Here is a 17,204-nt window from a genome sequence, read left to right as displayed (position 1 = left end):
GCCATCATTATTATACTTCTGTATACATTTAAAATAAAAGGACATGTTCAAATAACGGAACTTAACAATAAAAGGGGATACAGATGAATGTCCATCTTGTATCTGTGTATTCAAAGTGGTTAGGATAGATATACAGTTACATTCTCGTAATGAATAGAAGGATTTGTTGTAATGGTATTTGTAAATAAGATACCATGTCCGCATCTTGTACAGCAATTAACCACTAGGAAGAGAGTATGCCAATGTGTTAATTATTGAAACTGTCCTACCAATTTGATTTGAAACTGTCTCATTGCTATTTGTTTATCAATAAAATTATGGAAAAAAATAAAAGGACATTCTTGAAAGGTTATAAACAAATACCTGTGTATGTACTTGGTGCTATTTAATCTCTTTGTATAAGGATGGGCTTTTGTTGTTAGACCAGTTGTGTGATGGAAGTGTGCCAACCAGCTCACACACTTGTTCATGTGTATGTAAAGGTGGCTGGCCACATAGCAGGGTTTCATCCGCAGCGCGACATTATCACAGGTGTGGCTTATAGAAGTCATAACTGTGACCTTGACGTCATTAAGCTACTTTGGAATCGGCTGCTCTTGTTATCCTCAGTGTTTCAGAATTCAGGAGGCAAATATATAAGGCTTAATTATTTTACCTCTAAACTTCTCCTAGAAATAATACTGTATTTTTTAAAGATGTGGTGGATTTTTAAAAAGCATATATATGATGACAAGATACAACTCCTCCTCCATTGTAAAGTAGCATGCAGAAAGTACTAGGACCACCAAGGGTACATAACAACCTAAAAAGTAGAATATCCTATATCATTTATAAATAATTTATACTTGACTTCCAGGATGACTGCTGTTTTAGTGGAGAAGCCGTCAGTTTATATAAAAGATTTATGTTGCCATTCTAGGATCCTATTTCTTATATAAACTCCAAATTACATGCTACATCCAGTATAAAGCAAATTCTTCCCTTTCTTTAAGAAAAAGGAAAGAAATGTACCTTGTTGCTTACTGGATAGAAGTATAAGCAATAGAAATTTTTGAATGTTTGAATATCAGATGGGTCTGTCATTGAAAAGAAACCTATAGTTAAGCAGTTGAAATTTTAATAAACGTCATTAGGCACATTGTTCTTCACTGGGCTGATTTTGCCCATTTTTCTCAGTTATTAAATCAGACAAATTCTTACATAGATATGAAACATCCAGCATTTACTGCAACAAAGTTTCAACATGCTGTTATTTGTTACAGGTAATCTTTGGTAAATCTAGCTGTTCAGAGTTTTCAAAGGAAGCCTATACAGCCGTAGTATATCATAACAGGTACTGAATTAAAATATTTCTTTCAAAGTTACTCACTTCTCAATAGTGGCATTGTTAGCACTCACGTTAGTGTGTTTTACTGATTGTGCAAGAGGTAAGGCAAACATCTGAGGTATCATTTTCAATCCATACATGTATAGCCATTCTGTAAAGACATCTCAATGTAAGACTTTATACATAAAAGATCTTTTCAACCAAATTCTGGGGGCCTTTCAGTTTTACTGTGTTATTGTCACTGTGACCTCTGGTCCTTTGATCTTCTCTATTATTTTTCCCAATACTTAAAAGTTTTATTTAGATCTTTACAAAGCTGAAGCCTATTAGTTAAATTGGTGGTATTCTCAAGCTCCAGTGATCTTTGATTTAGTGACTTTCAGTTTTACTTCCTGGGAACATTGCTTTCTTTGGTAATGTTTATTTTTTGATTTACTTTGAGAGGATTATTAAATGTTGGAGAAATCACAGAATTACACTAATCAGAGTTATTGTAAATTTATGTAATCGTATCTTCTGATGGGGCTACTGTAATTCATTTTACATAGTTTCCCCTCTGTGTAACAGTAGCTTCAGTCATTTCCTCCAGCTCCTGCTTTTCTGTTTGCTTCCCTCTGCATTCCTGTCTTAAATTACTTATGATTGTCCAGCTGAGATCCTTACCTTGACTCCTCTCTACTCACCTGCCTCTTCTGTCTCACACAGAGTGGTGTCCCCGCTCTGCTCAGTCTGAGTTGCATCTCTGCTAGGCTGAGCTGTCCACTGCCTGAAGTGTGGCTGAATTGTCCCTTCTCTTCCAGGTCCCCACTCATTAGTTTCATCACGTCTCAGAAAGAAACTTACATTTTTTTACACTGACGAAACAGAAAAGTTTCCCCACTGTCATTGTCTAGTGTGAGTTTTCCTTGCCTTCCTTAAAGCTTTCTCTCCCCTTTGTTTTGATAGCTGTATGTATCTCAGTTTCCTTCTACTTCTTACGTTTTTGGGGGGATCTAACTTGTTCTTTTTCCCCTAAAATAGGCATTTCACACAAAACACTACAGCTTTGCTCTGAGCCCTCTTTCTCAGTGCATTCTGTCCCTGAATAACCTGCTAGGCATCTGTCATGTTCACGCCAGTGAGCGCGCCTCTGCTCCGGTGAGTCGGCCTAGCTTGCCTTCTGGCGCACGGGCCGCCAGCCTCCTGGACACACTCATTTATGTGGGCACCTTGCTGACGTCTCAGTTTTTATCGCTGACTCTTTTTCTGACCCTGCCTCTGTCTTTCTGTTTTTATTAATGGTACCACCATTTTTTGTAGCTACTCTAGCTTAAAATTTAAGATGTTTTTGCTTTCTTTTGTTCTGTAATACAGTCAACCTTTAAGTCTTGAGGATTTTCTTTGGGCCTCAGTAGCAAACATTCTGAGCTATTTCTGGGCCTGTCTTAGATCTTTTATGATAATGGTTCCCGTTGTTGAGCCACTATTCACTTTTTAAGGCCCATATTGAATACAATCTCCGAAGTATTCCTTGAGCTTAAACGTGAAGTAATCTAGTCAATCTGTTCTTAAAGTATTTAATCGGTATGCTTTATATCAGGGGTTGGCAAACATTTTCTACAAAGAACTAGATAGTAGTGTATCTTTTAGGTCTGATCACATGACCCTGTCTAGTAACCTTTGAACTTTGCCATTATAGCACAAAAGCAGCCATAAGTAATAAGGTCACAAGTAAATTGGTGGCTGTGTTGCAGTACATCTGTACTTACAAACACTGAAATTTGAATTATATGTAATTTTCACATCTAATAAAATATTCAGAAATGTAAATACCACTATTTGCAGGCTGTGTAAAACCTGATCGTGGACTTGATCTGCCCCATGAACCATAGTTTGCCAACCTCTGTTTTATAGCATCGCTATTGGTATTTGTGTCTTTCTTGTGTTCCTACTGAATTATATACTTTTTGAGGATTATTGTACATTTATCTTTAAGATCACCACTAAACTAATACAATCTGTAACTTGAAGGTGGGCAGTTAAACCTATTTAACTGAATGAGTAATTCTTATAGCTGCTTAATTTTTCACAAGTCTTCACCTTGTGTGGCTTCAGGAAGTGATGAACCACATTGTTCAGACCAGAAAAGACACTGATTAAGAAAGTGGTCATTTTTTAAAGTTTCTCTGTTTTGGGAATAGGTTATTATATTTGCGCTCAGCTCTCATGGAATCAGAATGACAGTCCATCTGACATCGCTGACAATTTCAGCTTTTCCCAGTTTGGTAATGATTGATGAGATCAGTAGTAAAATGCACAGCATCTCTTTTTTCCTCACCAAAGTTAACAAGTTCTCAGGTTTGCTAATATTGGCTCTCTTTCTTGTCAACATTACTTAAAGTCTGGTTCCACTTGCACTTTCTTTTTTTTTTTTTTTTTTTGCGGAACCGGGGATTGAACTCAGATCCTTGAGTTTGCCAGTCAAGTGCTTATCCTACTGAGCCATCTCCCCGGCCCCCCACTTGCACTTTCTGTGGCCAAATCCAAACCTGTTAAAAGGTTTTTGAGACTTCTTTGAGAGAAGGATATTTGACTGACCAGCATCTGAGAAAGAAGAGTTAATGGGCATGCTAGCCCCCGCCGTGAAGAGAGCTGGATTCCATTGGGTATAATTCTGAGAGATAGCAACTGTGTGTGGAAGGTCGGGTGCCAGGGTTCTGTCCCTTCCAGCTGTGTACCCTGAGTAGAAGCTGTGCTTTCCTATCAGAATGCCCTTGGGCCGTTCTGAGTAAATACTGATTGAAACAGAAGATCCTGAAATCGATTGTTTGCAGAGTGTCTAAGAGCACGTCTAACCTGTGGCACAAATGCAGTTTCTTGTCATTCCTGATTTTTATCTCCACCCTCCGCCCCTTAACTCAGTCAAAAAGTGGCCCATGTGTTGGTGACATTTTAAATTTTGCTCACAGTGGAATAATTGATACAAGACATTCCACAGAGAACCCAACTTACTGGTATCTAGAGATACCCCTTTTCTCCTTTTAAAAAGGGTGATACAGATTAGTTTTGTATGAAACTGTACTACAAAATGAAAATACTTCTCTGTAGGGTGGTTTTAAAATATACACAGGCAGCTCACTATTTTTTTCTCTATGTGTAAGAAATGGTTCATAAATGAAGCCCTACGTAATCTCCTCCTGTGTGTAGGCTCCAGTGTAATGGAGAGCTCAGTATGAAGGGGATAATAACTAATTTTTACATAGTAGTTCTACTAAGTCCATTAATAAAAATGGGATGAGAATTCTCAGAAACAGTGGCAGCTCCCTCCTCTGGAAGTAGGATTTAATTATTTGGAGATTGGGAATAAAGGAAAATATTTTGGTTAAAGGGAAAAATGAAGCATGAATCTAAAATTAAGTTTAAAATAACTCAAGCATACAAATGCAGTAAATATTTATTTTGAACAATTACTGACTATTGATTTTTATTTGTTTTCTTTTTTATGTCAAGGTCTCCTGATTTTCATGAAGAAATCAAAGTTAAACTCCCTGCAACTTTAACTGACCATCATCACTTACTTTTTACTTTTTATCATGTTAGTTGTCAACAAAAACAAAATACTCCTCTTGAAACCCCTGTTGGATACACAGTAAGTCCTTTTTTGTTGAATGCTTAGTTCCTTCATCCTGAAAGTATTTATAAGATATAGTTAATGTTTCTTATCCCTTGAATACTCTTTGATTCCCTGTGGCTATAATGTTGCATCGGAAATGAAAAGTCTTCACAACAAGAAAGTGCTCATTAGTGCAGCTAGCTAATTAAGCAATTAATTACTTAAGTTAAATACTTAAGGTGTTGTTTCTAATTATTGAGTTTACTTAGCAGTGCAATATAAATACAAATTTAAGGAAAAAAAAATTTGATTGTAAAACAAATTTAAAAGAAACTTAGAAAAGAAATTAAAAGCTTGAGTAGTTTTTAAAAATCGTGACTGAATTGCAGAGGTACAGTGGAGATGAGGGACATCCTAGTAATGTATTGTGCAACTTTGTCAGAAAAATCGTGTTTCTACACAAAAGAGAAAAATTGACATTTGGCTCACTTTTTGTCCCTTGCATTTATGGTATGAAGCTTTCTAAAATAAATAATAAAGGGTCAGCCAGATAGCTCATCGGGCTAAAATGCCTGCTTAGGCAGATGCAGGTACTGGGGTTCGATCCCTGGCATGCCATGCTGGCCCCACCCCTGGGGTACACTGAGATGGCGATCGATACTGGGTGTGGTGGTACGCACCTGTAATCCCACCTCATGGGAGGCTGAAAACAGGAGGATCACTATGAGTCTGATCTGTGTAGAGACCGTGTAGACTCTGTACTACATAAATAAGTAAAATAATTCTCGTCAGTGCTGTTTTCAGCACTCATGGCTAAACAAACCTTTCACTATTTTAAAACTTACCTCATCTTTAAAATTGATTCATTTTTTGGGCTTTTCGCAGGATGAACTCTTCTTTAGATAATAATGATCCTTTATATTACACACTGTATGGCTAACAGTGATATTGTTTTGGGAAAATGATTCCTTAGAGGAATTATGAAGGCCTCTTATTACTATTTATGTAACTAATCTCTTAATGTATGGTGGTGGGGACAAATTTGGGACATTCCAAGTCATAAACCAACTTTCTGAGAAGCTATTTTTATAACAAATATTTAATTTAAGTTGAGAGTGATTGTTTTTCATTTCCAAGTGGATCCCGATGCTTCAGAATGGACGGTTGAAGACTGGCCAGTTTTGCCTACCAGTATCCCTGGAGAAGCCTCCCCAGGCGTACTCCGTGCTGTCCCCTGAGGTCAGTGTCCATGCAGCTGCGGGATTCTGGGTGGGATGAAGCGTGATTCTCTTTGCAAAGATGACTTCAGCAAGTGAAGCATATTGCTTCTATCTGTAAGGATGCAAATAATGAAGTCAGATTACTCTGATGATTAAAATTCCTTATATAAAACGTAGATGCGTTTATCCTTTTTTAAAAAAAGCATATTGGGGGGCCTGCCCCTTAGCTCAGTTTTTTAAGTGGCTGCTGCAACAAAGCAGTAAGGCTCAGGTTGCTGTGGTTCAATCCCCACAACTCAAGCCAGACAAACCTGCCCTAAAGGCATTTGGAGTAAAAAAGAAAGCATATTAAAGAATAGCCAAATAGCCCAGTGGATTAAAGTGCCTGCTTAGGCAGACGCAGTGGCCAGCGTTTGATCCCTGCCTGACCTGCAGGCCTCTCCCCCAGAGCTTGCTGAGAGGGTGATTGAGACTGGGTGTGGTTGCATGTACCTGTAATCCCAGCTCTTTGGGAGGCTAAACACAGGTGGATCACCGGGAGTCTGAGTGGGAGGCCGATCTATACAGTGAGACCCTGAGACCTGTAGACCCTGTAGACCATTACTTTAAAAAAAAATGCATTTTTTAAAAATATTTTTAAAATTTATTTATTTATTTATTTGTGTGTGTGTGTGTGTGTGTGTGTGGCCAGCTCAGCCCACCTGGGGGCGGGGCTGGCTGGCATGTGGTGCTGGGGGATTGAACCGCGGTCCCTGTGCTTTGCTAAGCTTGTTCTAAGTAGGTGCTTTAGACCACTGAGCCATCTCACCAGCCCAAAAAATGCATATTTTGAAAATTAAAATAATACATGAACTGTAAACTCAAAGGTAGGCTTGGAAAACTTTCTTATTAAAACATGAGATGCTTATTAAATAAATTTTTGTTTTAGTAGACTTCATATTTTACTAAGACTGAAGGAAGAGAATATATTTTTAGTATCTTTTTGAAATTGAATGTGTAAGTGAAAACAGAGTACATTCTCTTGGAAGTATGATTTGTTTGCACTTGGTTTGCATATACAAAGTCAGTTTTCTTAATAAGCCAGTTTCCTTTTAGCTACTATGCTAAATATGCTATAATTTTAAAAATATGACTATATTTGTATTTGATTATAAATCTACACTGTAGTCTGATTGACTGATACATGTACTAAACCCATTAAGTTAAAACTTTTGTATGATTTATTTATTAATTATTTTGATACTGATACTCAAACTCAGGATCCTGCACTAGCCAGGCAGGTGCTGCACCGTTGAGCTATATCCTTGTTGGTGTGTAATTTAATGATGACATTAAGAAGCAATATATACTATAATCCCAGCATTGTGGGAGGCTGAGGCAGGAGAGTCACGAGCATGAGCCCAGTCTAGACAATTTAGCGACTTAATAAAGCTCTGTCTCAAAATAAAAATGAGAACTGGAGAGGTAGCTCAGCAGTCTAAGCACCTCCTGACAAGCACAAGGATCCGGGTTCGATTCCTGGTACTGCATGCCATGCCAACTGGGGAACTCTGGGCACACTGTGCCGGCCATCAAAACCAGGCGTGGTGGTGCATGCCTGTAATCCCAGCACTGGGGAGGCTCAAACAGGAGGATCACTGTCAGTCAGAGCTGGTAATGAGACCCTATAACAAACAAGCGATTAAAAAGGGAGAAATGAAAAAGGACTGGAGATGTAACTTAGAGTGAGGGCCTTGAATTCAATCCCCAGTATTGGAGGGCTTGGCCGGTTGGCAGTATGTATACTTAGTTTCAGACTTACCCAACATGTGTCTTCTTGGCACTGATGCCTAATGACTGTCTTTTCTTGTTTAAATTGAGAGTTTCGTGGCCTTTTTATGGTGCATGGATTTCGATTACATTCTGGACATTGGATGCTGTGTTGCAAGACTTTCTGCTTTAACTGGAGAAGGGAGGCTGTGTTAAGGTCCAGGTGTAGGTCCTCGTTGCCCACTCCTCTCCTTTCACTCCCTAGGCTGAGCTGGGTGGGTGGCTCTTCATCAGAGGAAGTGGATTCAGGTTCCCCACCCGGCCTCTCTGACCTCCCTGGACACCTTTGCCCTGCCCCCTGCTCGACCTCCACATTGGGGGGCAGGGGGCCTGGCTGTGTGCAGAAGAGGATGGCTCCTACCAGATGCCGCTTCACACGTGTGGCTTGGGTAGGCAGAGGGGCACCCCTGCTGCCTCCCTGCCAGCCAGTGTGTGTGCACGGGGGATGGCAGCCCACTTGTTCCCTTTGGACTGGTGGAGGGTTGGCTTTGGCTAAGAGCAGCCTTCCCTTGGGGCTTTGTCTGCCTGTCTGTCAGATTTTCTGGATTGCTAGTTTCTTTCGCACCCAGCCCTGGATCTGCAAAGCAGAAGTAAAGGCCAAGAAGTAGTCATGTGTCCTTGCTCGCAGAGGGCCCAGCTCTTCCAACCTCCTTGTGCACTTTAAACATCACGCTCCGGGGGTCGTTAGCTGTATTTAGTAAGAAGGATGGAGGGAATTTAGGTATTACTTTTTTTTTTTTTTTTTTTTTTTGCGGAACCAGGGATTGAACTCAGGCTTTCCAGGCAAGCTCTTATTCTACTGAGCCATCTCCCCAACCCCTAATTTTAAAAATGATTTTTGTGACCTAATTTATTTGATATTCTGGCAATTTGCATCTCAAAAAAAAAAAAAAGATTTTTAATCCTTAGAATAGAGTTCTTCTGCTTGTGAATGTTTTAATGCCCAATGAAAAAATACGAAGAATGTTTAAAATAAACAAATAGAACATTGTAAACCTTTAAAATGGTGTTGAGTGTGAATTTATTGACAAAAAATAAGATGCACAATATATAATACGTGAAAAACAGGTTTCAAAATATGATGGGAACTGTGTAAGGGAATATATGAAAATGTCTATAGAAAAAATGTCTATAGAGGAAGTGTTGGAATGATAAGGGGGATGTCTCTGGGAGTAGAGAAGTTTGAGGTGTTTTCATTTTGTTTCTTGAGCCTCCTAATTCTTTTGTAGAAATTGTTCATGAAGAAATGAAAATTTAAATTTATTTTAAAATGTATTATGATTATAAATATATTTCTACAGATTTTTTTTTCTCATTGATGTACTCTTTTGTTTCCTGAATTCATGATTTATTTAAGCATTGTGATCACTGTATTCCCTCTTTCAGGTCCCTCTGCCTGGGATGAAGTGGGTGGATAACCACAAGGGCGTGTTTAGCGTGGAAGTTGTTGCTGTTTCATCTGTCCATACGCAAGTGAGTTTTAGGGGTTTATGATCAAGTTTTTCTTGAATGAATGGAAAATATATCTTGTTTCTATCAGTTTTATCCTCTGCTTCAGATTTGTAGAATTACATAACAATTAAAAGCATGTAGATTTATTATATTTTTAAAGGATAAGCAAAATGTCATAAATAGTCACCATAAGCAAATATTTTGCTTCATAAAATTTCATTGATTTTATTTTGAACAATTAAGTGACATGGTTCTAAGTTTCTGGTACCTGGCAAAATAAGTAGTTTTTTGTTTGCTTGTTTGTTTGTTTCAGAACTGGGGATTGAACTCAGGTCCTTGTGCTTGCCAGGCAAGTGCTTATTCTACTGAGCCATCCCCCTAGCTCCAGAATAAGTAGTTTGAAAACTATCATCCAACTCAAATTTTACTTCTCATAGACCCAGGCATTTCAGATGGAAAGAGTTTTTAGCAATCACTTGCTCCAAATTCTTGTGCATTCTGTTTCTGGAACATGCCAAATTCTTGAAAATTCACTCCTAGGTAGCTGTAGCACTGCAGCCAGAACCTCTCTGTGCCAGCCTGCTCTTTAGGCATCTCTCCTGTGTCAGAGAGCCTTGTTCTGTGTGTGTCCCAAGGTTTTGCCTGCTCTAGTGATTGAGAGTGGCTATTGCTTTCCATTTGGCACTGTCCTCTGTCCTCCAGTGGAGGGCTTTGGTGAGGTGACTACCCAAGCGCGTCTCGATGTTATTACCCACGGGAGAACATGTAGTTTAAGGCAGATATGGTATTCTATTTACAGTAGTACAGTAGCAATAATAGTAACAACTAGTGAAATTTAGAAATCAACAAGCCTTAGTAACTAATGGTTTGTACTTTAGACCATAGGAGCAAACATTATAGCTATATAACAAAGCAGATCGTGAACTGGGAATTTGTATTTGAGTTAGTTCCCCTGAGTTCTATCTGGGCACCTCCCCTTCATGTATTGGGGTCTTCCAGGAAGACTAGTTCCCCCAAGATACCTCCTGCCACCTCCATGTCTCGAGGGTCCTCCCCATAGGTCTGGGCCTCGATCTGGGTTCTGCTGGGCCCAGCAGCCAGCCTCAGCTCCCTGGGCCACACAAGCCCAGTGGGCAGGGCTTTCTGCTGGCTCAACATGCCAAGTGCTTAAAGATACTAATTCATAGTTTTTCTCTGACTGGAAGGCATTTCTTCCTGGCTTTCATTTTACTTCTCTTTCTATGTGCTTCTCCTCACCTCAGAAAGTTAGCTTCTTGATATACTCATTTAGACATTGTCACTTTGGTGGCTGCCCCCACACTTATTACCGAAGTGTGTGTGTGTGTGTGTGTGTGTGTGTGTGTGCACGCACGCGCTGTACACATACATTTATTTATTATGTATTCTCTTTTATAAGCTTGATAAGAATAGGGATATTACCAGTCAGGAAAAGAGCCTTCCCTTCAGTAGTTAATAGGGAAAAGTGTAAAAGTAATTATAGACAGTATACTTAGTGCATGTTGGACACATTGCCAGGATAAGTCAGCTACAAGAGAGACTGCTCTGCCAGGCTGAGGCGTCACACTGGTAAGAGGGCACTTGCCACACAGGGAAAGTAGGCTGGACAGCTGCTCTAGTCAGATGGCGGAGCAGAGTGCTGGTCGTCTGTGTCAGAGGACTGGCAGGTCATCTGCTGTGAGCACAGTTGAAAGTGAACAGGAAACCCTGAGAGAGGAGGGTAGAGGACCAGGTTAGGAGCACAGCAGCTACGGTACAGCTCTGAATGGACCTTTGTAATTACCAGACAAGAGCTGTACCACTGAACAGTTTCTTTTAGCACAGCCATGGGAAGTGGGGTCAACAGAAGGAGGTACTGGTGAAGTTCACAGAAGAGGCCAAGAGTCTGCACCTAGTGAAGTCGCAGAGGCAGCCAGAGTGGCATGTGTGACATGTCCCTTGCTGGGCAAGCTCAATAGAGATGCAGTCCCCAGAGGACTGTGGGTTTTGGTTAGCACTGCACACATAGGCCAGTGACAGGAGGACTCAGAGGCTTTCCTGTCTGCTGTGAATGCCTCCCACACTTTCGGTGCATCTTACCATTGCTTGAGGAAAAGATTAGAATTCTTAACCTTGAAGCATAGTTCCTTTAATAGATGAAGTCCTTTTTTTTTCTGATGCCAGCAATCAAACTTGGGACCTTTGTGATTATCAGGCAAGAGCTGTACCACTGAAGTATAGCCCCAACTCAGTACATGAATTCTTAATATCATATTCCATTGCTTAAATATGCAAATACACGATGATGCTTATTTTTTGCCTTTTCCTCTAACCATTGTTTTCTCTTTTTAGAGTTGTCAGTACCTTGGTCTTTTCCTCCTAATTTTTTTTATGGAGGTAGATTCATAGATGTGTTGTCTTACATTACAAAGGATTTTGGAAGCTGTGGACATAGCTCAGCCGTACAGTGCAAGGGTCTGAGCTCATTTCCCTGTAACACACACACACACACACACACACACACACACACACACACACACAAGAATTTGGGGCACAGTAAGTTCTATAGCTGATTCAGAACCTGCACAACATGGGGGAGGAAAAAAGCCAAGTGTGTAGCATCTGGGCATTCCCAGTCCTGGTGACCAAATTGCAAATGTTCATAAATTTTGCAACTAAGTAAAACAAATTCATCAGATACTAATAATCTTTTTTATTTATTTATTTTTATTTTTATTTTTGGCACCGGGGATCAAACTCAGGACCTTGCGCTTGTCAGACAGGCACTTATGCCTCTGAGCTATCTCCCTGGCCCTTTATTTTATTTTTTAAAAATAATTTTATTGAGAAACAAATAGCAATGAGACAGTTTCAAAACCAATCAGTAGAACAGTTTCAATAGTAAATACATTGCACATTGTTGTCTCAGTGGTTATTCATTGTACAAGATGCAGGCATCCCGTCCACAGACACTATTAGAACAAATCTTGGGGGGAAACTACCCGCTCGGGCCCCTCTCCTGTCCCTCTCTCAGGACAGGAGCTTTCTTTCTCTCAATAAATATATTCTCATAAAAAAGGAACAAATCTTATTTATTAAATTAAGCTACATTCTCTTAATTTAATGAGTAAAGGACCAATTAAAGTAATAAATATTTGTTACAGTGTTCTATGCTTCTTGTAACAGTTTGAAATATACTTGCTATATTACAATATTTAAAAATGTGTATTAAAATTTTTTGAAAAGAACTGATTGCACAGCTGTCATCCCAGCACTCTGAGGGGCTGAGGTAGGAGATTTGCAAGTTTGAGCTAACCTGGGCAACGTAGTGACTTAGTGAGACCCTGCCTAAAAATAAGAAAACGAATGGTGATACAATTAGTATGTAGGCCTAATGCTCAATCCCTTGTACCACCAGAAGAAAGAGCTGATCAGCCAGGATCAACTGAATACAATTGTCTCTTTGATATAAAGAATTTTAAGCATTTAAATAATACAAATGGAACATGAGAAGTTGGGCAGCATCACTCTCTTTTTTTAAAGCTTTGTCTTCATTGCTAAGTAAATAAAAACCTCCCCAGAGTTCCAAAGGCTTTTGTTCCCATCTCCGGGTTCAGAACTCTGTAGTGTGTGGGTATTCTGAAGTGCAGAGGAGCTTGGGAGTATAAGCTTCTATCCAGGGGCCTGGCACAGTCTTGCCATAAGCAACTCTAGTTCTGCTGGCAGCACAGAAGGAAGTTAAATAGTAACAGGCAGGAGGCAAATGTACCAGTAACATAAATGGAGAAATTTAAGATTAAGAACTATTAAGTGGGTCTAGGGCCACAGCTCAATAATAGCGTGCTTGCATGTGAGAGGCCCCAGGTTAGAGCCCCAGTACCTCAGATGAAGCCAAGGAAGTTAACTAGGTTAAAGGTGCTTCACTTCTAAGTGAGGTAAGAGATTTCTATGATGACAGCAGAGAGAACAATTGCAGAGCATCTCCCAAGAAGAAATTTAGGGTGAGAGGAGGTCCCTGAAGCCTGAGGAGCAGACCTCTGTGGAGAGGATGATGTGCCACCTCACCACTGTGCTGTGGTGTAAGAGACTCGTAGTGGGCGGTGCTGGCTGGGGACACATGAGAGCCCCTCTTCTGGGTGAGCGCTGCCACCACATCCCTCCATTCTGAGCTGCAGCATTCACTTGGGCCGCACCACCCGGAAAACGAGTAGCATCAGGTGTCTTAACTTCACAGGCCAGGTGCACGACCTCCAGCACACCCTGCTGTCTGCACTGGCACCAGCTAGCTGGCCAGGAGAGCCGCAGGTCGAAGAGTCTGGGGCAGTGTTCTGCCATGCTACAGAGATGGCAGCTAGGAGCCAAGTGGCAAGAAATGAAACAAGTAGCCCTTGAGCTCAGGCCAAGAGAGCAGACTCAGACCTAAAGAGAAAAGATCTTTCATGAGTAGTTAGTACTATTTGAGGTGGCTATTTTACAATAATAAGTGAAAATAGAGGTTATTTTGTTTGTTTGTTTGTTTGTTTGTTTTTGTTTTTGTTTTTGTTTTTGGCAGGACTGTGGATTGAACTCAGGCCCTTGCGCTTGCCAGGCAAGCACTTATTCTGCTGAGCTATCTCCCCGGCCCCCAAAATAGATGTTAATGGGAAATTGTTTATAGCTGTATGCACATCTTTTTGTGTTGCATTCTCAGTCAAGATGAATGTTAGTGATCCGTCTTCCCTTAGGTTTGAGAATTTTGTTACATGTGGTGCTTTTGTTTATTCTCTTGTCGTAGGATCCCTATCTTGATAAATTTTTTGCTCTGGTCAATGCTCTGGATGAGCACATGTTCCCCATCCGAATTGGGGACATGCGGATCATGGAAAATAACCTAGAAAATGAACTGAAGAGCAGTATTTCAGCACTGAATTCATCTCAGTTGGAGCCAGTGGTCCGATTTCTTCATCTTCTTCTTGATAAACTGATCTTGTTAGTTGTTAGACCTCCTGTCATTGCTGGCCAAATAGGTAATTTACCTTTGCGTGGGAATGAGTCATGTTATCTATAATTTGACATTTCTGACTTTTGTAAAGTAACTGAACAAAAAAGAACATGATATTGTTTGTTATCTATGAATATTGCTTAGTTTGGGAGTTGGAGATGTCATTTACTTTTCTGTAATGACAAGATAACTTTATGTATGAAATACATCATGCAGACTTCTCAAGTTACAGATTTTTAATGTGTTTTATACAGGGTCTCACTATGCAGCTTGGACTCATAGTGACCCTCCTATTTTCAGCCTCCCCAGTTCTGGGATTACAGGCATGTGCCGCCACACCTGGACTCCATCCCGGCTCAGTGCACCCGGGGGTGGGGCCCACAGCGCATGTGGTGCCAGGGATCAAACTTCAGTCCCTGCGCTTGCCTAAGCAGGCACTCAGTCTGCTAAGCTATCTCGCTGGCCCGCTTGTATTATTATTTCTGATAATGTTTTCATTGTTGGGGTTTTTTTGGTTGGTTTTTTGTTGTTGTATTTTAGTACAGGGTCTACAGGATCCCCAAGGTCTCACTACATAGCTTGGACTCATAGCGATCTGCCTGTGTTCAGCCTCCCATGAGCTGGGATTATAGGCATGTGCCACCATGCCCAATCTCAGTCCCTGTGTCACTGTGTCCAGGGGGCAGGGCTGGCACAGCAGGCCAGGGATGAAGCCCCCGGCCCCTGCATCTGCTAAGCAGGTGCTTTAATCTGCTGAGCTATTTGGCTGGTCTATTGTTGATATTTTTAACAAAGGTAAACAAGTGTGTGTTTCGATATCCAATCATCTGTAGAACGAGAAGTTGCTTCTTAAGAGGGATACCCAAGATAGATTTATTTTCTCTTAAGGGCTTTGTATTGTTTTACAAAATAATGGTTATCTGATGGATAATAGTTTTTAGTTCTTTTTTTTTTTTTTTTCTTTTTCTTTTTTTTTTTTTTTTTTTTTGGCAGAACTGAGGATTGAACTCAGACCCTTGCACGTGGCAGGCAAATGCTTATTCTATTGAGCCATCTCCCCAGTCCTATTTTTTCGTTCTAATTAATCAAACCAATAGAATTTTTATGTTAAACTGTTAAAATGAGTTTTTTCTCATTTTAATAATAAATATTTTTGACTCAGCCCAATATAGCACTAAAAGCAGTATACTTACTATGTGTAGTTGCTATGTCTAAAGGATTTAGAGATGGCAAAGCCTAGATCATTGTGCAGCTTGGAGTTTAAAAAATGCTAAAGCAAACATGTTTTTTTCTTCTTAAAAGTTAATCTAGGTCAAGCATCTTTTGAAGCCATGGCATCAATTATAAATCGACTTCACAAAAACTTGGAAGGAAGTCATGACCAGCACGGCAGGAACAGCCTTCTTGCGTCCTATATCTATTATGCTTTTCGCCTACCAAATACCTACCCTACCTCCCCCTCACCAGGTGTGTAGTTCTTTCTGCTGTGACACTGTCTTTGGTAAGTTCAGTCTGCATGGTGAGCCTGACGTACTGTCATCCCTGCGCCGTTCAGCAACACTCAGTGCGCTCACTGTGCAGGTGCTGGAGTGAAGGGTAAGTTGCCTTGTAGGACGGCATTATTTTTACAGCTTTCTTTAATCTGAACCTTGAGACTAACTTCTTATGCTTCCAAAAGCATTTTGCCATTTTTTTTTTTTTTCCAGTATTGGGGATTGAACTCAGGACACTGCACTTGCCAGGCAAACACTTATTCTACTGAGCTATCTCCTCAGACCTACCATTCCTTTTTGAAATAGAATCTTGTGTTTATCACTCAGAATGCTGTTAGGCATTAAAAAGATGTGGATCAGTAATTCTCTAGTAACACTATAAAACCTATAGTATACTGTATGAGATTGTTTTCTAGAAATGTTCAGAGTATTGGAGTCAAAGTAGTTACCTGTCTTGTCCTACCCTGGTGATAGTAGTGGTAGTTGTGGGGAGATCTTTTATTTGAACCGTTGTTCAGTTAATGATTGTGCCCACTTTTCGAACTGTTGGCGTGTCTGTCTGCACGGGTCATCTTTCGTCACTGGTGTGGAGGATACGTGCCCTTTTCCCACTGTTGGTGATGTTAAGCCTGATAGAACTAACAATTAGTTTTGAAAAGCAGGTAGACTGCTAATCTGACTAGTCATTTTGACCTAGAATTTCTTTACTTGTTTGCAAAAAAGAAATGTAATTAGCTGTGTTCTGATCTATAATGTCCTGTCTTGTCTTTCCAACTTCACAACTTGAGAGTCTGACTATATGACGATGTAATATCTGGTGCTAGGGCTCCACAGTTTTGACGAATCATGTTTTGTGAGTGCTAACCTCTAGATTATACACATTAATTAGTTGGTAGGTATGTATCATTTGCAAATAGGATATTCAGAAAGATTTCTGTAAATAAAAGTTCAGAGAAGTTGTGGCTATAACTGCTGGACACTTACATTTATAGGGCATGGTTAAAAGATGTCAAGCTGGATTTCAGTCAAATGAAAGGGACTTCTTTGCTTATTTTCATGATCTAAACTCTTAGAATTACCATTCACATTTTGTTATGGTTCCCATATAAAACAAATGTAATACATATAAAACAAATGACTATATTAAATGAAACAAATAAGGTTAACACCCAAGTTAAGACAGTTCTAGTTTAAGAGGTATTTGTGGCAGTGGAGCAGAAGGCTGGAGAAAGGAGGAAAGGGGCCAGTGAGATAGCTCAGTGGAATAAGCCTGGCAAGTACAAGATCCAGAGTTCAATTCCCGGTACCACAAAAAAAGAAAAAAAAAAAAAAA

At 40.0% G+C, this 17,204-nt stretch overlaps 1 protein-coding gene across 7 annotated transcripts in view; it reads left to right on the top strand.

Moving 5' to 3' along the window:
• Positions 1–17,204, top strand: part of Dock7 (dedicator of cytokinesis 7) — a 246,024-nt gene that overhangs the window by 115,413 nt on the left and 113,407 nt on the right. For all 7 annotated transcript variants that reach the window (XM_023718310.1, XM_023718311.1, XM_023718308.1 and 4 more), the window contains exons 17-22: positions 1,263–1,333; positions 4,817–4,955; positions 6,057–6,158; positions 9,335–9,421; positions 14,172–14,403; positions 15,681–15,845. In XM_023718310.1, the coding sequence (XP_023574078.1) occupies positions 1,263–1,333; positions 4,817–4,955; positions 6,057–6,158; positions 9,335–9,421; positions 14,172–14,403; positions 15,681–15,845 (796 nt within the window). The remainder of the gene's footprint in view (positions 1–1,262; positions 1,334–4,816; positions 4,956–6,056; positions 6,159–9,334; positions 9,422–14,171; positions 14,404–15,680; positions 15,846–17,204) is intronic.

This window comes from Octodon degus, unplaced genomic scaffold (genome assembly GCF_000260255.1).
Source record: "Octodon degus isolate 3935 unplaced genomic scaffold, OctDeg1.0 scaffold00057, whole genome shotgun sequence".
NCBI classification, from domain to species: Eukaryota; Metazoa; Chordata; class Mammalia; order Rodentia; family Octodontidae; genus Octodon; species Octodon degus.
This window is presented reverse-complemented; position numbering and strand designations above follow the sequence as displayed.